The sequence below is a fragment of the Seriola aureovittata genome, chromosome 21 (genome assembly GCF_021018895.1).
Source record: "Seriola aureovittata isolate HTS-2021-v1 ecotype China chromosome 21, ASM2101889v1, whole genome shotgun sequence".
Taxonomy (NCBI): domain Eukaryota; kingdom Metazoa; phylum Chordata; class Actinopteri; order Carangiformes; family Carangidae; genus Seriola; species Seriola aureovittata.
Genome location: NC_079384.1, coordinates 7,785,355 through 7,810,809, shown reverse-complemented (window position 1 = coordinate 7,810,809; position 25,455 = coordinate 7,785,355). Strand labels below are relative to the sequence as shown.

The following is a 25,455-nucleotide window of genomic DNA, read 5'->3' as shown; positions in this document are numbered from 1 at the left end:
ACTGGCTCACTTACAGGGACAACTAAATGGAAGCGTGCATCATTACTGTTAATGGTAACACCTGTGCTGCACAGAGAAAGGCCAATTAGATTGATTAGATGGATTCGAAATAACGTGGCTTTATCTGCCTATTCTTACTATGTGGACATGACCGACAAGACAGTTGGACAAAGACAAAGTGTAAAGTAACGGTGTGGGTGGATCCTAGCTGAAGTGGTCTGCCCGAGTTTTACAATCATTTCGCCACAAGAGGGCGCCCTTCGCCTACTGAAAAAAACAGGTGGGGGGTTCCCCTCTGGACAAGGTAAGCATCCCTCCTTGCGTCCAACAGCAGGGGTGCCAAAAAATGAAGCGAGGAAAAAGCCGGAGGCTGACATTTTCTCCAGGGTGTCCGCCGCAGGGAACCCAGCGCCGAGAGCCCCGGGTTTTGAACAAACAGACCACTGAGACTTGTTTTGCAGACAAAATCAGCTCACTGATCCAAGTGCAACAACTCTAAAGGACCGAGGAGAGCTCCCCGCTTGAATCCCAACTGACAGCAAGTGAGTGTGTTGCCTGTTGTTGGTCTTGCTTTCTTTCATTCTGTCTTTAACGCAGTCTAATCTCTCCCGCTTGTAATTGGAGAGATAATCTACCTAGATTAGTGCCTTGCTGGCGGAGCTTCTTTATTTCACAGAAATGTGTCAGTGTTGGCACTTCTCTGGAAAAATGCATGTACATGGGCCATACTGTCAGTGTTTGAATAGACAAAGCTGTATGACTGCTGGAGACATTATGCAGCTGAGTGAATGGTGAAGCTGACAGTAGAATATCTCAGTTTGTTGTCCTGTTACTGAACCAAAGATTTACAGTATTATGTTCAATTCCAAGAAACTCTGAAAATAATTGTCTCAGTTAAAACTTCAGCATTTAATTGGAAACAGGAAAGAAAATAGCTAGGATAATAAAAATAAAGACCAGGGGCCAATGAAAAAAAAAAATAGAGCAGAATAATTAGAAAACTGATTTAGACTTCTTGTAAACCCACGACAAAGTTTTTGAGAGGAGAAAAGAATTGCAAATGAATAATTGGTCTTAGACAAATAAAGGAATAAAGTGAATGGACAGGAGGCCAGAGGAGCAAAAGGAGTAATAACAATAAATACCAATGGAGACAGATAAATGTGCAGAGATGGGAAGTTGAACGATTAAAAAATGGTGTAATTCTTTTTATCCTACTGCACAATATTTCATAGCTCCACACTTCATTTATCCTGGCTCCAGTTTTATTAATTAGATTGATTTTATCTTTGTTGAACTGGCACAAGTTTGTGTTTAAATCCAATAACCGGCCGCGTCATTTTCTTCTGTCCCATTCTGCTCATTGACATGTTAATTACTATTGGCTGCAGGTGTGCTCCGATATAGGTGTCACACACGCGCGCATGCGCGCACAGATGCACAGCTTTGGGGTTAATACTTATTATTTTCAGTTATCCGCGGGTTTGAATACATGTTTAAACGGTCTTTGTTTTGAGATTAATTATTGGAATAAAAGCACCAAAACGCATCTCGGTCCCGGGCCGGACCGGGCCGAGCAGAGCCGGGCCGGGCTGTTCCCCCCAGTGGATGGTACAGTAAATACAGGAGGAATGTTGATCAGCTTACACCGGAGCCAGGAGGTGCTCGGGATTTGATCGGCCGTGATGCTCGGGTAATGACCCGCCGGTAGGCAGGCTGTACCTGCAATAACACACAAAGCAACACGCGGCCTGTCGCCTATAAATTAACGGGAATTATAAAACGGATTGTGGCCGTCCTCGCGGTTCTGCTGGGTTGATTTTTACAAGTGTAACATATGTTTTTCTGTACGCATTTAAAAAATAAGTAGCTGGTGCTCAGATGAGATTGGCTGAGACAATTTGCAAGCTGTAACAGGCGAACCAAAAAACACATTATTGCTTCCAACAAAAGTCACCATTCATGTTCGCTGACTGCTTTGTGTAGATACATGTCAATAATTCAGAACTATGGACCACAATTACATGTTTCAATTCTGAAGTCACTGCCGTGGCCTCTCCAGTGCGCTTTTACGCACACTCTCCCCTGGCAGGCTGAAAAACTGCAAACACTCATCATGACAAACCACATTTAGCTGTTGCTCTTTAACCTACACACTAACAGAGGGTATAAAGCCATATGAATGCAGTTAATGAGTTAATGTGCTGCTGTCATGGCCGAGGGCGCTGGGCCACATTTTCTGTGCCAAAATGAACCTCTCTCTCTCTCTCTACAAACACACACACACACACACACACACACACACACACACACACACACACACACACACACACACACACACACACACACACACACACACACACACACACAGAGAAGAGACCATTTTCATGATGCAACGACGAGCCAATATCATGATAAATTTAATTTGATGCTACCTTTGTCATTACATATTAATAAAACCATCAAGACATTTTTGGTGCCTTGACGCACAGGCGTGCGCTAATAAATCCAACATGTGTTGGACCGTTATTAGGATTAATAAGTTATAACATTCTGCATCTGCCTCTTGTTTCTGTGGGCCCCGGAGCCCCGCTAGGCCCACTCTGTTTCAACAGGTTCAACGTTGTGTTCTCATTACGACCTCCATATGGCTGCCTGTGAACACAGCGAGCCATGGGGCATTTAGAGCAGGCAGCACAGTAACAATCAGTCCGTAAAGCGGCGGAGGTATTTGTTGTAAAAGTGAGACCAGTTGTGTTGTTTGAGGGGGAAAAAAAATCTTGAAGCAAGTGGTAGTTTGGTCAAGTGTTTATTTTCGTTTGCGCCTTATTCTGGCTGCAAACCTAAATTATGCGCATCACAAAATTACAGGTGAAATTCAACTTAACGTTAACAAAATACAGTGGGCTTTTCTATTTAGCCCCCCTCCCACCCACACTCCCACCCCTCTCTCTCTCCCTCTCTCTCTCTCTCTCCGGCACACATGGTTGGGAAAATCTGGGTTTCATTTTAATGGGGAGTAGCCTACCCCGGGCTCGCTTTACAACCTATGGATGTATTGGACGGTTTTCAGTTGGTTTGAGCTTCGGGCGCGGATGGGTGCAGTGGTTCACCTTCTCTCGGTTTCCCCTCTCTTTTGACTATGTGGCAGGGATTTTTCTTGTCTTTAAACATTTTAACGAGGCGAACGTGAGAAAGACGAGACACTTCTGCGTTTGGATAAGACGATTTCTGACGGAAGACAACCTAAAGATTAATTGGTGTGATTCTCTCTCAGGGGACGTCTTCTTCAATTCAGAGACAGCGACAGTTGCAACGTGATACTGGGGTAAGTTTATAATTAGTGGGTCACTGTGCCTGTTTATTACACACTCAGCGTGTTCCTGTTTTCTGTGGAGAGCAGATTTCAATTTTACGCACCACTTATTTCCTGAGACGAGAAGTAAGTGACTCACAGCGCTTTTTGTGACGGGCTGTCCATTACCTGCCATTTGTTTTAAATGAAGGCAATGACTATCATTACTTTATTAAAGGCTGAGGTCGTGTGACTGAAAGTGGGTGTTTGAGTCGCTGAATCACCGGGACGCGCTGGATCAGAGCGGCGGACACCGCAGACAGGTGTCAGCCTCCTCGGTTTACAACTGGCCCGTGGGTTGCAGCAAGAAAAAAAAAAAGAGCAAGAAAAACAGCCCGTGCCGAGGATTTAATACGAGGTACAAGAGGTGGGCTATACGGAGCCAGTGAGCTTTAATAGCGACTTGGATTCAGAGCCAAGTGTGGATGCCAAAGCAAGCAGCGCGCTCCTCGGTTCCCGTCTTCCTCGGCACTGCCCTCGCCAAGTCTCCCAATGCGTTTGTCACTTCTAATATTTTCCTTTTTCGCTTTGACGCCACCGCATGCATAAAAACATTTGTGTGAAAAAAATACGAATGGCATATTTTTGTCTGCTGTTAATAGGGCACAATAACTTTGAAATACAGCGCCATGCAAAGTCGAGACAAATATGATTTTTCATGAAGACTGATCTGTAAAATAACTCAGGTTTAAAGGGAGAAGTGAGGTAGCTTAAAGCTGCGTCTTCTCTGCGGTTTATTGAGGATTAAAGCGATGATAGGCTTGATTTGCCACTGAAGCCCATTGTGAGCAAGGTGTGACAGGAAACAATAGCTTTGACAATAATAATGAGCTCCACCCTCTGTAAGCTCATCTGCTCTCCGCTCTCAAGCAGCAACAAGCCTGGAAGTGAAAGCGAGAGTCCCATACAGATTGCTTATCGTAACTGCTTCAATAGACTTAAAGTATGCCCCTATTGCACACTGAAACAGTGTCAGCCACTTGACCTACTTCTCACTCTCACCGCAAATGACTGGAATGGGTCCATGAAGAAGGCCTCTGAATCCTCACTGTTCACCGGGGTCAAAGAGAACGTGGAACATCAGGTTTAAGCTGGGAGAAATGTGAGAGATGAATGTGTCTAATGAGGTGAGGTGCTTTTCATCTGGAGCGCAGTCATCGCTTCCCTGTTTGTGCAAATTAATCATCATTATTTAATTGCATCACACCCTGCTTCCATGAGTAACAAAGTGAGGGAGGTAGAGCCAGGAGCAGCTGAAGGCACATGATGTGGAAGCTAATCCAAAGCAACATAGTGCAGATTTTTTTTCACTCCTGTGTGTGTGTGTGTGTGTGTGTGTGTGTGTGTGTGTGTGTGTATACACTTGTATGTGGTATTTATGAACCCCAGAGAAAAGCGGGTGAACGGAGCTGGAGATGGAGAAAGCTGCAGGAACATGGGTAGATCATTTTCTCCTGCTTTGAAAAGCAGGATTCCTCAGGACTCTTGGCTCCGTCCACCTGAGCGAGTAAAGTCAACACATCTAATATATTTTTCTTCTACGGCTTCAGCAGCTTGACGGGGCAAAGTAATGCTAGATCTCTCTTTCTGTCAGTCCCCTTCTTCTCTGTTTTTGTTGGGTGTAACCATCCATCCCCTCCTCGAGTCAAGCATTTGTCATTTTTGAACAAATGATTCAAGCCGATTAAAAAAAAAAGAAATCAGTGCAGCTGTCAATGAACTCAAATATCAGAATGATCGACTTTCATAATACAGCTGTTTCACAGCAGCTACCATATCAGGCTCTGGCACCTGATTACAAAGCAAATATACTGGTCTAAGTTTCCTTGAATGGAAGATTAATATTGTACTTTGACTCCATGCAGAATTTCACATGCAGAGATTTTGTTTTTTTCCCTCTTGGATCAGTTTCATCCCTGACAAGAATTTCTTTTTGGACCTGGAGATCGATGTGGTGTGATAAAGCACCCACATCCCACACTAACATATTCACACATTCGTCCTCTCCGCTTTACAGGTGAGAATGAAGTTGAAATGCTGTCTTATTACTGACTTAAGTGGCTGTCTGTTTTCTCGTTGAGTGAAAAATTGGGTGTGTGAGTGCTCACCTTTCCTTTTAAAATACCTGTCATTCGTCAACGTGACACCCAAGATGTCTCCCACTGTGGGAAGAGGATACGGGGGCAGAGATTTCACATGCTTCATCCTGCCTCTCCCTACACCCTGCTAGGCCTGCATGTGTCAGCCACACATTTGCTCCAGATGCAGGGATATATGTGTGTGTGTGTGTGTGTGTGTGTGTGTGTGTGTGTGTGTGTGTGTGTGTGTGTGTGTGAGGTCCACATGTGTGTGTCTGTGCCCACTTACTACCTATCAGTATGCTTATCAGACTTGGATGCACATAGTTGCTGTCCTCTGTCTTGATGGAGTTTTCAGGCGTGATGGGCTAACAGATGATTTCTCCAAAGCAACTACTTTTATTTACTTTCTGTCTGTTGTTTACACATTGACAACGGACTGGGTGCATGTTTGGCTCCCCCAGTGCTATGACAACCATGTATCCTAGCTGCTACCTCATCTGCTCATCTCATCTTGCTGACAGTTAGATAGCATTTATGTGAGCACACAAATGCAGAGCAACACACTCTTAAAATAGCAGGCTGCTGCTCTTTGCTAGCATGCTAACCTGTGAGCGGAGAGTGTCCTCCCTAAAATGACAGCGTCAGTTGTGCCAGCAAGTGACAGATCCCTCTGGTGGTGTAAGAGGACGTTTGTTATAGAGTGATAAAGTCTGCGTGAGGAGGTCGGTGTGGATGGATGGTTCAACAAAACATCGTTCTTCAACATGGAAGATTTCAGTTTGTTTTCCATTTCAAAACCACAGCCAACAAGTCAAGTAAAAACAAACCAGTTGTAGCCTACTAAAAAGGTGGCAACCCTAGCCTTAACGTTGTTCACGTCTATTATTGTAACAATGACGACGAAGGTCCCCTCACCTTAACAAAGTGGTTATTTGGACCCAAACCATGATCTTTCTCTAAACCTAACCGAACCTTAGCCACAGTTTTGTCACATAATAAAACAGATGCGCTAATGGCTTTGCTACAAACGATGACACTGACAATAAATGATGAATGACATATTTGCTGTTTGATTTGGAAGACCTGTTGTTTTAATGTCAGTCAAGCCAAAAGACAGACATGTAGGTTCTTTCCCCTTTCTACTGGGAAACCACTGACCTCTGACCTCTAGGCAGAGGTCGACCGGTGTGCGCTAACATCGCCTTAGAGAGAGAATGAGCCGAGGGGAGAAGGGAAGAGAGTAACAAGCGAAGAGGGGAAAGGGAGTTGTCTGATGAGTCACAAGCTTTGGCCTCCTTCACAGTGTGTCTTCATGCGTGAGTGAGGGCACATATTGTGAATCCAACTACTAGAGAGCATGTGTTTGTCCGTCAGCAATGAGTGTATTTAAGTGTAATCTACGCAACCGTGCGAGTATTCCAAGCACTTAATAAAATGATTTGTGTTTTTTTTCCCCCTGCGAGTTCAAAGTGGGTCCTCGCTTTTGGCTGTGGGGTAGAGGTTGCTCTTGTGCAATGGAAAAAAACTGACCGTTTTCCTGTTCGGGGGGCTTTTTGGGAAAACCGCGGCTCTGCCTACCGCAGCCAGCCTTCAAAGGGCTTTGAAGGAGTGCTCACCTCTCCTCTCCTTAAATCCTTCCATCCCTCTAAACGAGCTACTTCCTCTCGTATCCAGGAACACCTCGCCTGCCTCTCCCCGACCACCACCATCCAACCACACTGCTGCAAAGCTGTGGTCAGGGTTATGCTCAGGTCCACGGGAAATGTTCAATCAAGGAGTCCTCACTCCACCCACTTGTGCTGAAAACAGGACACTTTTGGAACTTTAACCTCTCAGCATTTTCTTGCATGTCTTTAGCATCTCTGTAACCCGCGCACGGCCTTCATCCAGTAACAAACTTTGAGAAAGAAACTACAGCTCTGCCCGCCAGTGCAGGGCTGTGGGTGTCATCCCTTTCTCAGACGCATCTTGACAGCACATGTAGGGGAAATATTTCTTGTGTTTGAAAATGGATCACAGCTTGACATAGGAGGCTATAAATTTTTTGAACTCTAGTCCCTTCACTCCCAGGTCCATCGTTCTGTCAGTTAAAAATCCAAGTCAAAGCACAACTCTGTCCTCCCTCGCTCTCGAGTTCACAACTACATCTTTCTTTTTTGAAATAGTTATTTGGGACTGAGGCCTTGTGGGACCTCCTCAGTAGTTTGAAACCCCTGCCCCTGCTTTGATTTTAGCAAAGATGCCACTGTTCGGTAGCACACAATGACTTTGTTATTTTCAGCACCAGATTTTATGTTAAAAAAGAAAAAAAAAAAACATATACAGAAAAATCTTGGTGAATATCATTCATTCACCTCATTGTTGAATTGTTCATTGTCTTTTAATTTACTTCATCTATCTTCTATAAACTGCAGTGAACAGTTTGTAATTGCAGAAAACACAAAACCCAAAAATGTTGTGATGTGTGTTGGTTCATGCAACAAAGCTCCTCTTATTCTACATTTCTGTGTTTTTGCCTGATCCGTTTCTCACAAATTAACCCTGTTTAACCCCGAGTCTAGTGAGTCACTGTTGCCCAGAACTTTCTGCCTGCTCATGTCCTCTCCCCTCCCTACACCTCGCATGTTCTCACCGAAAACACTGATCTCACAGAACATTTCATTAACAGAAAAATACACCACAACTTGTCCTATCAGCATTTTTTCGTCTGCTTTTCTACTAAACTGTATATATGCATAAATACAGAGAGTTGTAACTCAGCACAACTTCCTGTCTGTGATTCTATGAGAACCAGCCTGACCTCATATTCCACCTCGCGCTGTCTGTCTTCTCTCCTCCTGTTCGGTTCTGGATCAGGTTCTGTTGATCTAAAGAACCGCTGTCGGACCCTGGGCCAGCCGTGTGGGCTGGGCCACAGAAGCTGCTGCATTCCTCTGCTGGGCGTTCAGTATTTCTCCCCGCAGTGTCTCTCACTGTCAGTGGCAGAGATGGAAAGACAGACAAACAACATTTCATTTATGATACTGTTTGAATCTTACTGCTCCGTCTGTAGCCTCACAGCCACTTCTGAACCGGTGGTGTATGATCAGATTGTTGCTGTTGTAGCAACTAGTTCAGGTGTAGCAGGTGTTGCTCTTTATATAATAGCGAGTCGATGAACCACCTTGAACATTGGAGTGAAAATCAGGCAAAAAACATGGATATTTTTTGGATTAAGCTTTACAAAAAACACACAGAGCTTCTGAGCAGACATAAGTGGGCTTTAAATTTGTCAGTGATCCTCCTGCTAATGACGCCCTCAGCTGTGAGAGTTGACCCCCTCCTGCCCTGGCCCTCCCTGCTCCTCCTCCCCTCTTCCTCCCCTCCTCCTCCTCAATCCCTAATGAATGCCAATGAGGTGCTCTGGGTACATTTCAAACCCACACCCACCACACACACTTACACAAACAGCAGGATCGTTGTCACCACTGCGGAGATGGCCATCATCAAGTGGAATTCAGACCACTACTGTCTGACCCCTGTTAGCTGAGGCCTGTCAGTCATGCCTCTTAGTGTGTGTGTGTGTGTGTGTGTGTGTGCGTGTGTGTGTGTATATGTGTGTGTGTGTGTGTGTGTGTGTGTGTGTGTGTATATGTGTGTGTGTGTGTGTGTGTGTGTGTGTGTGTGTGTGTGTGTGTGTAAGGATACAGATAGTAAGGATCTGATTTGTGCTGATCCAATTAGTCGCTCTGTCAATTAGTTGGTCAACAGAAAATGAATCACCAACAGTTTATTCCTGTTTTTTCCACTGCTGCTCTGTTTTATATTGTTTCAAATTACACGAAAATGATTTATATGTGGGAAGGTGATCAGCTCATCTATGAAGACATCAGCACAAGGATCTTGTGATTGGCATAGTCACCACTTTCTGTCATGTCAATACAACAATAGATGCAGCGATAGATAGGATTTACAAATGGAGAAGCAAGATCTGAGATGTCATTCTGCTGAGTAGCGTCAACGAACAGCATCAAACCATGTGCAATCTGTGTACAGGGGGGATTTCTGACTTTGTTGCTGCTCTCACTGTTCTTTTATATTCATACAATGCATCTTTCCATGATGTTAATGAGAATGGAGGTAGCCCTGTTGTTAGCCTATTAAAAAGTCCTCCATGGTTCTGGCCAGCCACTAATAACCCCACCAGGGATTACTGTACAGCAGTCTGGAAGGACAGCAGGGCTCCAGTTGGGGCCTCAGTTTGCTGTCATCCGAGAGAGGCAACCCAGAAGACCTCCATTCACTCCCAGTCTGAGAGGGGCCACCACGCCAACTCTCTAGAGCAGCTTGAAAGGCTCCCACTTGGGATACAAAGTGGCTCAGCTGTCCCTCTCCTATCCTCACCTCCCCCGGCACCCTCCTCTACACCCAAGCCAAATAAAGCCTCTCAGCAACTTCTGTTTTCCTAATCTGTGAACTCTGACAGAGGCGCCCACGCTTGAAAGAGAGACAGCTCAACATGGGATGATCTCCCGGTGACAGGGAGAAGCTGAAAAAACGTTCCCCAGAATGTCTCTGCTGAAATCGCCAGACCACCCTGCCATATTCCTGTTCCCGTCTTTCTCTTTCTCTCTGCCTCTCTTCCTACCTCTCTCTGTCACTCCCTCTGTTCCTCGCCCACCTTTTTTTTTTTTAAATCTAATTTCCCTTCCTTTTGCCCCCCATCATTTACCTTCTCTAATTGGGCTGTCACTGGTTGATTAAAACCAATGAATCTGTTCCAATTGCCAAATGGCCTGAGTAGTCTTTGTAGCTAAGTGCAACTTCTTATGTAGAGGGCTTCCATCTAAAAGCCTCATATTTTTCATCCATTCCCATTCTGTGCCCATAATACTAATGGACAAATTATTTAACACTGCAGTAGCTTAGCCACAGAGTATTGTAGCCCGGCAGCACACATACATTTTCCTTGCCATTATTCAACAGAGGAATGTTGCAGTGATGAATTGACCATACAGTTTATATTTGTCACTGCACTCCAAGCAGCCATTCACTCGGAAATGACTTAGCTGCCACAGGGAACAGTTTATCTTGTATAAATGGTGGTAGGTTTGTGTGCTGGGGTCAGATCCAACTTTGATGAAACACTCAGTGATTGAAATGTAAACCGAAGGCTAGCCAATATCAAAAATCTAAATATTAACTTATTAGAGGAATAGTTATTAGTTTTCACACTGATGTGATGTAAACATAGAGACCACTCGCGTCTGTGCAGTAATTGTTCAGTGTTCAACGGTAACAAAATTGGCTTACCATTGACAACAGTGTCAGTTTTGGTGCAAATTGAACAAATAAGATATAATGTGATAATTAGTGAGCTTTAGTGGTTTTTAGTGGTTACATTTGGATTGTGCCAAACTCTTTCTCCTTTATGATCTTTGTGCTAAGCTAAGAAAAACTAGCTTCATATTTACATGAAATTTGTGTTGATCTTCTCATCTAACTCTAGGAAAGAAAGAGTATTTCCCAACATGTCAAATGACTGAAATCTGGAAGAATAAAAAAATGTTTTTACATCAGCATTATAAACACTTCTTGTCTGAAGAGCTTCATCCTCTCCTCGGTAGATTCTTGAAAATGTTGCAACTAACCCAGCATTTCCATGTGGTTCTCACTGTCTTCTTCAGAGAGACGGAGACGTGGGCCTGCAGCTGTTGCTACTTCAACCACATTTAATGAAAGACAATGTCTGCCCCCACTGAGGGAAACTTGTGGCTTGTTAAACACACTGTCAATGCTGAAAGCAGAGAATTTTCTTGCTGAAACAGATTCTTAGTATCTCAAAGGTCAGCCAGCTACACAACTGTGCTGACATCTTGACCAGGCTTTCAGATTCAGGGAGATTTTGTGGAACTGGCTCACATTTCGCATTTTTTATTGTGATATAGAATAAGTCTTAAGTTTTTAATAAAGACCAGATTTTTCTGCCAGAGCACATAGTTGTTGGACTGTCTCAGAGAATTGTTAACACTTACTGTGAGGCTAGCATCTATTTCAGAGGGCACACTGAGTGGAATTAAACAGCCTTGTCACTGTTCTCTCTCTGTTTAACCTACACGTTCATCTGCCAGACGCGCCTGACAGCACCAGACCCTGGAAGAATCTCCCAGCAGGCCCGGCAGCACGCGGACCGCACCATATTTAGTCATCCAAAGTCCAGACACAGACCAATGCAGTCCTCCACTTTAATCTGTCTCCTCTCTGTTTCTGCCTCCATCTCTCCCTCTCTCATTTTTTATGTCCTTCCCTCAACTCCCTCCCTCCATCTCTGTCACTTCCCTTCTCTCTCCCACCGCTTCCATTCATCTCTGTCCTCGCTCGCCCTCCCTCGAGTCATTTCTGCTCTATCACTGTCATGCCCCTCACGGTTTCTCTCCCCCTTGTGTGTCCCTCTTTTCCTTCCTACCCACTTAAACTCCCTCTATCCTCGTGCCTGTTTGTCCTCTTTTCTAGTATCTTGTGTCTGTCAGGTCTTTTCCTGCCTGTTTTTTTTTCTTTACAACTTTGTCTAACTTCCTCTCACTCCCTCAGCGACATGCCCATCAAATCTCGAGACTGAATTTTTTCTTTCTTCCCTCACCTGTCATAATTTCTGCCCCTTCTTCCTGCTTCTTTCCGCCCCCCTTCCTCTTCTCTCTCAGAGCCTCCCCACTGTCTCTTTTCTCGGATGAGCGTGCTGCTGATGGAAGCTGGGCCTGGATGCTAATGAGTTGCTAATTCTATCAGCCGTCTCTCCATGCCCTCCCCAGTGGGTGTCAGGCCCGCCAGATTTACCACGGCCAGCCTTTTGATGGAGTGCCTTGGCTGATGAACTCCCGCCAGCGTGCCCACTTTCACCTCGTCGTCCTCAGACACATGTCATTGATCAATGTCCTTATCTGTCCTGGCAAGGCCCACTCCCAGTCCAATCATTTATGAGCAGGCCCATTCCCTGCAGTCTATTTTTCATGTTAAATATTCTAATAGCAGGGGGATTTTTTTCCAAATGTTTTCATGCTCAGGTCTTAAAATTTCTTGTGGCTACTTTAGAGAAAATATATGATTATGTCTTTATCCCAAGTATAGCTCAAAATTAAGCAGAAAAGAAGTATGAAGTAGGATTTTAAATGGATGTGTAGCTACCTCCTAAAAGTTGTGCATTCAACTCTGACATTTTCTTCCTCACTGTCTCCCTGCCCTGTATAATTCCCTCACACTCTTTTCCTTTAATACCCAATCTGCGGTTGAGGAGAGGCCAAATGGCTGGGTTTAAGCACTTGAGCACAGAAGAGTGGTCCTATTTACCAGGCCACTGGGCTCTTTTTGAGGGTTGCTAGCTTTGGACCCCTCACACAAGAAAAGAACGAAACTTTTGTTTTTCCGACTCCCCTTAAATCCGTCTGTCTGCCTTCCCCGCTTGACTGAAGTGGATACAGAGGCGGCCTTTTGTTCTACCAAGATGAAGAGGGATGCTGTAGTATAAGAAGGGGAGCGAGGGTAGGAGGAGGTGGGTGTGATTCATTGTAATTTAATAAATACCTCGCAAAGAGGGTCGGGGTGCCTTCTCAACCCCTCAGCTGTCTGTTTTGAAATGGGGCTCCTCTAGATTTGACACCCAGGGAAGTAAAAAAGGGGATTATGGGAGGAAAAGCCTCAGGCCATCTACATCTCTTTCTCTGTCTTTTTCTTTGCCCCAAAGCTTTCTCTCCCTGCGCCCCTCACTCTTTCTCTCTCTGGGACCAGGAGGCCCCTCGTCTAGCTGTGAGTGTATCAATGATGTCATCCAGGTACCTATCTCGACCCAGAGATTTACAATGGCTTGAATGGAGTCTCGTAGCCTCAGTTCTTCTAATACAGAGTATAATCCTCAAATAGCTATCACTTCTTGTGAATTTTCTGATTCAGTGAGTGAACATAAAGCTGTCTTTTCTCAGGTCAGCACTGTGTGACAATAGCATTGCAATGGTTGATTTCCTTTCAAATTCGTGCAAAAATCAGTAAGAGCTCTAAACTAGAGCCATGTCCTCATATATAAAACTGCTTCTTTTTTTTTTTTCAGCAACAGCTCTTAAAGCAGAGGTTTGACCAGGGTCACACACGGTCCACTGCTTTGCAACATCACCAGGGATTATAGGGTGACTTCTGCCATGCTGCTCAAGCATGACCAGAAGGCTTGGCCAGTTTTGACCTGAATGGAAGTACTGAATGAGAGGCAGGCATTGAAATTCAGGGTGCAGTCACTTGCAGCCGCTAATGTCTCTCTTTAAATGGTCACATCCTTTCTCTTGGGCCTCCCATCTAACTGTCTTCTCCTCTGACAGGCTTTTAGTCAATGAAAACACTCACTTAATTGTACAGTACAAAAGATCCAAATTAATTTCCTTTAGAAGGGCAAATATAAGATAGATAGATAGATAGATAGATAGATTTCTTTTTTAAACAGTAGAATTCAATCAGTGTCCGTTTCTATTTCATATCCTATTATGGTAAAAATATGTCTATGACATTGACCTTTGTGTTTATTTCTCTCTCTTGCAGGAAGGGCTCTGGTCAGACTGAAGTGAAGGGTCACTGAGCTCAGACACTCTCCTTCCACTGACTCACAATTATACACACACACACACACACACACACACACACACACACACAGGGGAAAGTCACAAAAACAGACAAAGCCAAACAAGGACACTTACTCACATTTACACTCATAGACTCTTGACTACACACACGTACACACACACAAAGACTCATTCGTGCACAAACACAGACCCACATTCACGAACAGGCCCTCTGAGCAGGATGAGGGAACCCTGGAGGTGCCTGCTGGGCCTGTGCCTCCTGGCATGCTCAGTCTCCACCCACAGTGCCGCCAATCCCTTTGCAGGACAGCAGACCCCTCCAGACCCTTGCTATGACGACACAGGTGCAGCCCGCCGCTGCATCCCCGAGTTTATCAATGCTGCCTTCGGCAAGGAGGTGACGGTGTCCAGCGTCTGTGGCCGGCCTCCATCCCGTTCCTGTAGTGTGGTGGAGCGGGGCGACGACCGGCCTTCTGTACGCACGTGTCAAATCTGTGACGCAGCTGACCCTCGCCGTGCCCACCCGGCTTCCTACCTCACCGACCTCAACTCAGCCCATAACCTCACCTGCTGGCAGTCTGAGAATCTGAACATCTCTCCGTACAATGTGACTCTCACTCTTTCATTGGGTAAAAAGTTTGAGATTACTTACGTCAGCCTGCAGTTCTGTTCACCACGACCTGAGTCCCTGGCCATATACAAGAGCATGGACTACGGCAAAACCTGGATGCCCTACCAGTTCTACTCTTCACAGTGCCGGCGTATGTACAATCGGCCCAACAAAGCAACCATTACCAAGCAGAACGAGCAGGAGGCTCTATGCACAGATGGCCACACTGACCTCTACCCGCTCTCTGGAGGACTCATTGCTTTCAGCACTCTGGATGGACGGCCCTCTGGTAAAGACTTTGACAACAGCCCAGTCCTCCAGGATTGGGTGACCGTCACCGATATCCGTGTGGTTTTCAACCGGCCCCAGTTACCGCGGGAGCTCGGGCTGGGGGCTGGAAGCAACAGTGGAGGGAGGGACGATGACCCCATGGCAGTGACATCAACGCTGCCAACTTATTTCTATGCAGTGGGAGACTTCCAGGTGGGCGGGAGGTGTAAATGCAATGGACATGCCTCACGCTGTCTGAAAGACAAGGAAGGCAAACTGGTGTGTGACTGCAAACACAACACAGAAGGACCTGAATGTGACCGCTGCAAGCCCTTTCACTACGACCGACCGTGGCAGAGGGCCAACGCCCGCGAGGCCAATGAGTGTCTGCGTAAGTCTTTCCATCTATCTGTCATTCTTTAGACATGTTTGAGTTAGCCTGCTATGGAACATACTGAAGATCTATGTTTGCCTGTGAAAAAAAATAAAAAATACAGACCAGTTCTGAGAATTTACATTTAGCACAACAGGTTTTCTGACAGGAGCATGAACACAATGGCTCTATAATACTATGTATTTGACTTATAAAAAATCATAGAACTAAGAACTTCCTACAATTATTCTTGTAGATCACATTCCAGTCTTTGTAGAAATATCCTTTACACAAATTCAGTGGCTATTAGAAAAGGAGCACACAAATGTTTCGAAACACCTGTATGCAGACCACCCTCTCTCTCTTCAGCTGTCATCCCTGCCCTATTCCTTCCCCCCCTCCTCTGACTATATTATATAGAGATATTGTTTCCTCAGTACGTCTCTGTAGTCCTAATGAGGATGGGACCAAGACAGGACACTGAACCCTGTTACACACACATCATTGCGACTGCCATATAATGTACAATACAAACATCCCATTCAGGAAATGTAGGAAAAGTTTTAAAACAGTCATGACCTTTCCACCACCCAATTTAAGGATATGAGGACAGCCATATAAAGTCAGGCCAACAAATTGAATCTGCACTCATACACACAGAGAAGGAACTATGATGTTTGACTCTATTAATGGTGATTAATAGTGTTGCCAACATACCAGATAGGTTTGTGTTTATTCAGGTGAGGACTTTTGGTAGCATATAGTGGTTGAGCTGGCAACTCTGGCAACGTCTCTCAAAACACACTGGCCCATCCTTTCCTTTCACTTCCCATCAGCCTCTTCTGTTTACCATTCCTCTACAGGGAAACAGGCTGACTCTCAACAAAATCATGTTTTCTGGACTTTTCTATGAAAAAAAAAAAAAACTCATTTTCTCAAGCAAGTCTAAACAGTGGATGACAACAGCTCAAGTCATTGGCTCACGGCTACAGCTAAGTCATCCAAGAATGTTATTTGGCAGCGTTTGCCTTTACCTCAAGACATGCTCTGTAAAAGTCATCCAGACGTGCTCTGAAAGCGTGCCAAGTAAAATTATAGCAATTTCTGTGGCAATTTTTGTTAATGTAAAGGGATAACCTTTGTATTGGATTAGGATTTTCTATGATAACAGGCCTCTGATGTGATAGTTAGCATATATATTAACTTCATGGCTGTACAAGGGTTTTAGACACACATCATGTTAGTCATGTGATTTAGCAGGAATTCATTCTCTAACATGTGGATGTTTCTTTGGCGGTAATTTTTCACAGTATTTTTCTGTTTGTATAAATAGACATAGGTGGAACTTAATTCAGGTCAATTTTGCTTGTCATAAAAATTTGTTAGTGTAGGAAAATAAAACCATATTAGAAACCACTGTCCCCATTTTAACCTCTCTCAGTAATGAAATAAAATTACAGCCAGAGAGAAAAAAAGCAGGAGTCGAACACTGAAAAACAGTGTATATTTTTCAAACATGTTGTAATTGCTCAGTGAGCTGGCCTGAGATCATATTTAGCATTGAACAGTGCCAGATCTGTTTAAAGGGGACAAATAGTGACAGAGCCAGAGCAGCAAGGCTATTTTAACATCAGACCAGCCAGCGAACGCTCCCTCCCCTCGCTCTGTGCTCTGAAACCTCCCATGCTAACACTACCTTACTTTGGCCTCTCACCTGTTCTTGACACCCTCGCTTACATACACACCTAGCTCCCTTCTAGAACAATTTCCTCTAAGTCCCTCAGTGTTTTTTCTCTCGTACTCTTGCACACACCCTCTTTCAAATGTCCCGTAGCTGTTTCCGAAATGTTACACCCGTTTCCCGTAGATCTCTTCTCTGCGGGACTGATATGTCACTTCTGTCCATGATTTCTGGACTAAACCGCCCGGCTACACCGGCCAACTCTGATGACCTAATCCCAGTGTTGATACAGGGCAGTTAAAGCCTATTGCAAGTTGCACGCTATACCTGATCACACATCCGGACACGCCAAAAAAGTGAGTCCCAGATGTCCACAATTTCATGTTCCACAAGCCTCTTTACAGCTTATTCCGGTAGAACCGGTTCCAAGATATCCTCAAAGTAGCAGGAGAGCCTTTAAAAAGCCTCTCCAGTGTATATTAAAGCCCATTCTTTAAATGCACCCGCCCCTTGTTGATTTCTCAGCTTGCACTTCTTTCTGACATGCTGTGTGGAATGGCGGCAGGCTGCGGTGCAAGCCCTGAGGCATGCCACTGTGGCAGAGAGGTGTAAGTATTAAGACTGTCAAAGTGTGGAAGAGTGGCAAGCTACAGAGCCGAGGAGTCCCTTAGGTGTCACCAGAACCTTCGTGAGGCCCTGGGGGTGTTTGGATTGGAGGGAGGGTCTGAGAGGGCTGCTCTGAGGTCATGAGCCTTTGTGGGGTGGTGACAAGGTTAAGTTGATGGGGAGATGGTTTGTGGGTAACTCAGGAATTCAGAGTGGGCAGATGTAGAGCCAAATCAATGGTTATTTCACACCCTGCCTCTGAGTCTGTCAGCCTTTGAGAAATGATGTGCCTGGTAGCCAGATTTCACCACTTTAAACATTATTGTTAGGATTGTTTTAAAGATTTTGCAAGGTTCTGCTCCCACTCGCAGTAATCTTTACCCCGCAGACGAAGAACATTGTCTCTGACAGGCTGGTTTGATTGTTCGCGAGTCTTACTAAATGTCTGACATGCACCGCACCGAGATTACTGTCTGTGCTCTTGGCAAGCTCACGAACAGTCTCCAGACACAAGCCATGCACACACACGCCCATCTGCCGCCACCCTCACTATGAATCCTGCCTGAAGACATTGGTTTACAAATCCCCGCTCTAGTAGTCATGGAGGGCAGCCTCGTAAAGGAGCGTGTCTGTTTGCATTGAGGGAGACATGATGGAAAAAGCTGTGATTTATCTGCCCGGAGTTTGAGCCACAGGACAGAATGAGGAAACAGATGGATAAGAGCTATTTGGTTACTGGTTGTGATGGAGTATTGGCTTTTCTGTTGGCATGGTCGATGCAGTAATGTAAATACTTTATGTTGACTTAAAAATGTGAGACGCTATATCATGCCATAATAGAGTCTGCCACAGTCACTGCATAAGATGAAGAGGCCTCTTGTAGAGTCAACGACAATGTGACATCCTGAGTAGATGATAATTTATGGCGGCGTAGTAGCTCTCTACTCTTGGCTGTGTCTGCAGCCATCTTGGCCCTGTTTGGCTGCGGCACCAAGCTGTTCTATTCTCCAGCCCTTCCTCTCTCTCATTTGGACTCAGCCAGCAGGAAGTCCAGAGTACTGCTCTGGGACGCTACGCGCCCAGGGCCAGACACCATCCATCCCTAATGGACCAACCAAGCCAGGTCTGCTCCCAGTGTTGCGCCAGGCACACCGTTATGCATTCATAGCATTAAACAGAGGTCATGTAAAGGCCGTTTGAGTTGCCATTTGAGCTGAATTGCCAGAAATGCAGGTGAGCTGTGGTTGGGAGCAGAGTTGGGTGTTCCTGCTCTGCTGCAGTGTTTGGGTGTGGTGTTGCATATTTTTCATAGTAAATTTGACATATTGAATCCAGCGGGAAATGAGTGATATGGTAGGCTATTCTGTTTTTGCACAAGACGGGGAGTTTCCTTTGAAATTAAATCAATCAACCAAATAACTATTCACTGCAGACTCATTATACATCAGTCCATGTCATCACCTGAAGGAAATTCTCACAAATTAGTTATTACCTCTAAAGAAAAGTTATTAGCTGTTACATAATAGATGTTATTAGATCATGTCTGCGACACTAATGAAACAGCAGTTGCATTAAAATTACAGTGGAAGAAGGAGAAGCAGAACAGACAGATTTTGAAGTTGCAACTCTTGTCGCAAGCCCGGTCAAACCTTTTGTGGGAGCTTGTGGTTTTTGGTGGGCTCAGCCTCTGCTTTTTGGAAACTATTAGTTGGAATTAGGGGGACATTGACAGATGGGTTTCTTAGGGAGAGTAGTGTTATCCAGCAGAGGGGTGTGTGTGTGTGCGTGTGTCTATGTTTGTGTGAACGTGTGTGTCGGAGGAAGAAGCCAGCCAGGAACACATGCTAAGGAACAGGGCTCAGAATAAGCTCTCGGATCTCTACAGAGCTATGGAAACTCTGAAGACCACAGAAGTACAAACTCTCTTTCTATTTCTCTCTCTCTCTCTCTCTCTCTTCATTCCTCTCACTGACAAGGGGCAGATGGTTATTTAATGCTGATTAGAATTTCAAAATAGGCCTCCATCCTTTCACAGCATACTCCCCCCACCCCCCCACCCCACCCCAACATCTCTGAGCAAGGCCAAGCAGAGGTCAGGCCCATGTTCCAGGCATAGCACAGATTCATCAAGACACTTTTTAGGCCTGGCAATTGAGAAATGACCTCATTCTTAAACACACCACACATGAAACCACGGCACCGTTTGTGAGGTTGCATGATTTGGATACCATGAAAAACACCACAGTTTATAGCTTCTCATTCATAGCATGGAGAGGAGCAGGATCTGTCTGCTTTTATTCTTGTAACATGGTGTTGTTTGCTCTTAGTAGAACCATTTTAACCTTGCTAGACACTGAAACCCTGAAAATCCATCTTTGCAGCACGCAGCAGTCTCAAATTGTACTCCTTGGTCAGCTGAAATGTTGCTGTCTGTCCCTAGGGGGCATCATGATATGAATCTCTGTAGTCAGATGCCAAATATAGACGAGTAAGGATGAAAAAAGCCAGAGCTGCCTCGATATTACTTTATGTACTGTATGTGCCATGTTCCTGCTTTTGCTAATTGACTTTAAGACCCTCCCACCCCTGCCGCCTGTCGCTGGAGGCTAACAGGGAACCGACACTTCAATTACTTACGGCACAACACTCAAATGAACAGGAGATGTTTGTGTGTGTGTGTGTCTGTGTGTGTCTGTGTGTTGAAGGGGGGGGGGGGGGGGGGGGGTTGCTAAGCGAAAGAAAGTGATTTTGAAAAAGAAACCTCCTGTGCTTTCAAATAATTACACAGCCGAGGAATGTTGTTCTAAAATCAACAGCCCTATGAAATGATGCCTCTGGGGTGGTTAGCGTGAGATGATGGGGCTGCGGCACAACGCGGCCGGACAAACACGAGGTGTGTGAGTTTCGTTTTGGTGCTGTGTGCTGTTGTGTTTTTAGGGCTTAGAGCAAAAGTAACTTCCTTTATCTGGCTGAGACGAGAGGGTTTGGTCAGTTTGCTTTTATTCCCTCTGTCAGTATTGCAACTTTGGTCCTTGGCCAACCCACAAGGGATTGATGCATTTCTCATTCTGTGAAGCCACTCATGAAGGCTCACTGGCAAGCAGGGGACATGCTGAAACAAATGTTAAGGACAGCAAAGTGTCAAATAACAGCATTAATGTCAGCTGGGTTAAAACCTTGGGACATGCTCTGCGGCTGCCTGAGGCCATGTGCGTGTGTGCATATGCATCTCCTTGCGTTCGTGCGTGTGTGTGAGAGCCACATGTAATCTAGTAGTGCGATGTGGTGTTTCATCCCGGTGCCAAAACAAACTGGTGGAGCTCTAGTGTGTAGCGTGCCCACCCTGCTCTCCCAGGCCCCCATCGGCTCTCTCACACAGATGGTAGCAATCACCTCCCGAGGTGCCCGTCACCGCCGGCGCTCACTTCCTCTCTATCCTTGTGTAACAAGATTAACTCTCTGCCTGGACGTTTTCTTTCTTCTACTACTTCTTTTATTTCATATATTTTTCTCTTTTTGCTGAAATATGTCGTTTTTCTTCTCTCATTGAATTCGCTGTGTCTTGGTAAAAGTTTGACTCTTTTTCTTTTTTTTTTTTGCTGTTGCAGGCTTCTGTGGTCTGTTGCCTGAGAAAATATGTGGTTTTTGGCTGCCACATGGCGTTGATGGTGGCAGCAAGATTCAGAGGCTGTCAAGAGAAAATATATTTGTTAAAGATGAGAGTATGACAATCACTGGGCTCCCTTTGACTGTGATTATGTCTGTCTGTGGCCAACACAGGCCGTCGAACTGATAAGTCACTGTCAGTGTTTGAAATCATATTTGTCTCTACTGACATTCATGCATATGGAATGGATATTGTCTGTGGAGAGAGACAGCGCTGGTGTGAGTAATCTAAACAAATGTGTAAATATGGAGTCTATCCTTCACTCCAGGATCTCATCCTTATGGACCAGCTCTACTGGGAGCATCTGGCCTCAAATGTTCAGCTATTGAAGGGGTTAAAGATATAAGAATAATCTTACTTATACAGCAGCACCATCACGTACAAACGTAAGTATTGTCCTGGTCAGTGTTCAGTGGCTGTTTGTTTTTAATGTTTGTCTACAAGTTCATCTTTGGTTGATGAGGCTGATCAACAGGGTGGGTGGGTGACAAATCACAAAGAGTACTGCTCAGCTTGTGCAAACAGTTATATAATGTATTTTGTGGCTATGAGGGGAGCTTCTAAAGGTCTGAGGAAAAAGACCTTGATGGTGTCATCTGGGTAAAATCGAAGGGGGTTTGGTGACTTCATTTTTTAGCAGAAACGGAAAACAGAAAAGGGCACTTTCCAGACAGGAAGTGCCCAGCAAAATACATTATTAAGTAGCATTTTGGGAATTGTAGGATTTGAAATTCTGGAGTCTGGGTATTTTTGGCTTCTGCTGCATCAATTTTTCCAATTCTTAAAAAAAAAAAATCTCCAATATGTGTTCATTGAGACCTGACTGAAGGGGCAAAGCATAAGATTCATAATTTTCATAGTCATCAAACCATTTGTTTGGATGAAAGCTGACATCCCTTAAATATACATGAATTTCACTGCTGAATTCTGGGTAACCCATCATGAATCCAGGACTCTGGCTTTCTGTGCATTCACATACAAGCCTGCATCACAACCTGATCACACTTTAGCATCACCCCCCACCCTCTTCACCATTTCTCCTGCCATCAGAGGCCACAGTGCTGAATTTGTTCCATCTGTCACTTTCTATTTCTAAACGAGCCCAGGCATCACACGTATCTCCCAGAGTGGACCTCATGGTTGTGTCTGCCAAGAGTCATGGCAAAAGTAAATCTGCTTTTATGTTTTTACTGATTCTCCATGATAATTTGATTGCACAGCAGTCTTCTGCTTCTGTCTCCGTGCTCAGGACTGCACAATATTGTGGAAAAAGAAAAAGAACAACCGAGACAGACAGAGAGTAAAGGCAAAGGCGGGACAGAGATAACAATGTTTAGATGTGGGGAAGTGAAGTGGACCAGAGAGAGAGGGGGAACAGAGCTAAGGACTCAACTCTCCACTGACACCAGGCCCCCCAACCTGGCAACCCTCCAGCCTAATCTCGTTTAAATCTTTCCCTGCCTGATGCCATCCAGAGAGAGAAGGAGAGATGGAGGAAAAGATGGACAAGAGAAAGGGGATGGGGAAGGAGACAAGCAAAAAGAGGGAGAGGCAACCAGTGAGAGTATTTGAGATAGGGATTCCTGAAAGTAAAAGGAGAGAGGAAGAGAGAAGGAGGCTTAGGGGAGGGGTGGGAGAGGAATTAAGGGGACTCTCAGTTCAAAAGGGCTCCCAAGAGCTGCCTCTTAAGCCCACGGCGTGAGGCTAACCACAGAAACCAGTGGAGGGAGGGGAGGGTTGGGACATGGTGTCGAAGCTAAAAGTGAAAGATATGTCTGTGTGGAAGAGAAGGAAAGAGCAAGTGAGGCTAAAGTGGCTTGGTTACAAAGATGTTGGAGCATAGCACGGCCCATGTAATGCACACAGCAGGGCTGCAGGAGTTGTAGTTTCCTGTTAGTTCTCAGCTTGGAGTTCTTAAATCTTTGTCTCAGCTTGTTGTCCACAGCTCATTACAGTGTACAGACCCAGCAGCCTTTACATCTGTTTATGTCTCAGTTCTGCTGAACTTCTTTTTCAGATCTTTCTGCCACTTGATCCTTATCGTTTTGTGAGCGGTTACTGCCTCTTGAAGCAGCCGTCTCTGGTGTGTGTGGGTGCATAAATGTGTGAGAGCATGTGTGTGTTTATCCACACTGTACACTGCCTTGGCTCTAATGAGGAGCTAATTAACCGGGTGTTCCCCCGGTGCCCTGAGCAGGTGGCTGGAGCAGCCAGGCGGAACTCAGCCCAAACACACACACAGACACACACCATACACGTACACACATGATGGCAGGAGCCCATATAGCTGAGCCTGTTTGGCCAGGCAGAGAGGGCACCCAAGGGGGCCTGCAGCAGGTCTGGACCGCGGCCTGGGCCAAGAGGGGAAAGGTGGTGGTGGGAGAGCAGTCCTCCAATTTTCAAGGACCAATTTTAGCCATGGGATTTGGGTTTTGCACAGGCATCCAAAATCAATTGGCTGTGCTTACCGGCTTGGCTTTGGTCGAGCTGAAGGAAAAATGAGGTTAGATTTATCCCTGACATATGGAGGGGAACAGAGAGGCGGTGCACTCCACAAACACCCTTGCATTTTATTTGTTGAGCGCAGCCTTTACGGGCCAATTTGTCATAGCACGCTTGACAGAACAGTCTGTGAGCTTGTTCAGAGCACATTTACTTGTTGAGGCACCTGTTATGAAAGCTGAACTAGAACAGTGTGGTGTTCTTCTGTCGATCTACCTTACATGAATTATTCCCCCAATTTTTCCTGTTTCTAAAAGAACAACGTCCCACCTCAATCACAAACTATGGGTGAAAGCAAAAACACTTACTGTAGCAGTTCATTTCGCCAACATTTGCATTTGGTGCTGGTCATTTTGATGACAAAGTGGTGAAACAATTCTCTACTCTAACATTTTCCAAGGGGTTTCTTGCTCCTCTCCCTCCATCCCCTCCTTTATTTTTGTCTCAGCATCTCTGTATTTGCCAAGCCTGTAGCTTGTGTTTGTTGTGCGATTTCCACGACAACATGAGGAACCAAGCTTTACGCATCCTTGAATTGGACACTGACCCATAAAGGAACCGCATTCACTCAATGATCACAGTTTCTCTGCTGACTTTCCACCACCCACAGAACTCCTCTCCGCGCCAAAATGTCTGTTTTCTCCTGCAACAGATAAGAATTAGTGAGTGTTTTTGCGGAGGCTTTGATGTGTTAATGAATTGAAAAATGGCCTTCAACAGTGTTCAGTTATCCCCGCTGAGCCTAATTTGGGTGGGGGGGGTGCAGCGGTGGTGGGGGTGGCAGGTTGGGGGTGTGTGTGTGTGTGTGTGTGTGTGTGTGTGTGTGTGTGTGTGTGTATATACAAGCACTTCAAAACAAACCCATAAACATTCCAGGATCCTTTGGCAGCTGCAGCTCTGAGCTGAAGTTAACTGCATGCAGCATGTAGACCATAGAAAACACACACACACACACACACACACACACAAAAAGGTACACATACACTCACTCACTTGAGGCCATCAGCACTTTTTGCTTATTAATTGTTCACATTCATTAACCTGAGCTCACACATCTTCACTGAATCTCTTGCTCTCGTCTCTCCTGCAGACACTCTTTCTCCCACTTTGTCTGTCACGAAAAGTCTGGCTGTCGTTAAAGTCATTCCCAGTCATCCCAGCTACACATGTTAAATCATTTAAAGGTTAAACTCTGCACCTTCCTTTACATTCTCCACACTTGAGCAGATCCTCCCTCACCTCAGACTTTGTTGGCTGATCTTGTTGCATAGCAGTAAATCGAGAGGATGCCGTAAGAGGGCCGCCGCTACTTCAGCCGAGGAGAAAATGTGATCCATCGCTTTCATGTTCTGCTACAATGTGTTAATGGACACAAGTGCTCACAGCTGTGTGTGTGTTTGAGACGCTTGATCATAATCACAGTCCCCCACCTGCAAGCCCCCCCCCCCCCCCCCAGCAGCACCAGCCACCGGAGCTGGTGTGTTCTTTGTCACATTCCCCTTAAAAGAAGTCAGACAGGCTGTTTAGTTGTTCATATGCAGCTACACACTAGGTACAAACACAAAAACACACATACATGCACACAGAGGATGAACCAATTACTCAGTCAATATGTCCTCAATTTAGAGTCAAGATAAAAGGCTTTTAACTCACTGTTTGCCGGCGTCCCTCAGTATCCTACATTGCCATGCCCTTGACACTGCCTACATATCC

At 45.2% G+C, this 25,455-nt stretch overlaps 1 protein-coding gene across 2 annotated transcripts in view; it reads left to right on the top strand.

Moving 5' to 3' along the window:
• The first annotated feature begins 385 nt into the window (after nucleotides 1-385).
• ntn2 (netrin 2) overlaps nucleotides 386-25,455 on the top strand; it is a 44,254-nt gene continuing 19,184 nt past the window's right edge. Inside the window, exons 1-2 of one of the 2 annotated variants that reach the window (XM_056366213.1) lie at nucleotides 386-542; nucleotides 13,993-15,304. In XM_056366213.1, coding sequence (XP_056222188.1) covers nucleotides 14,254-15,304 — 1,051 coding nt within the window. In that variant the 5' untranslated portion in view covers nucleotides 386-542; nucleotides 13,993-14,253. Of the gene's footprint in view, nucleotides 543-2,955; nucleotides 3,329-13,992; nucleotides 15,305-25,455 lie in introns of those variants that run through there. The other variant, XM_056366212.1, reaches the window with a different exon arrangement.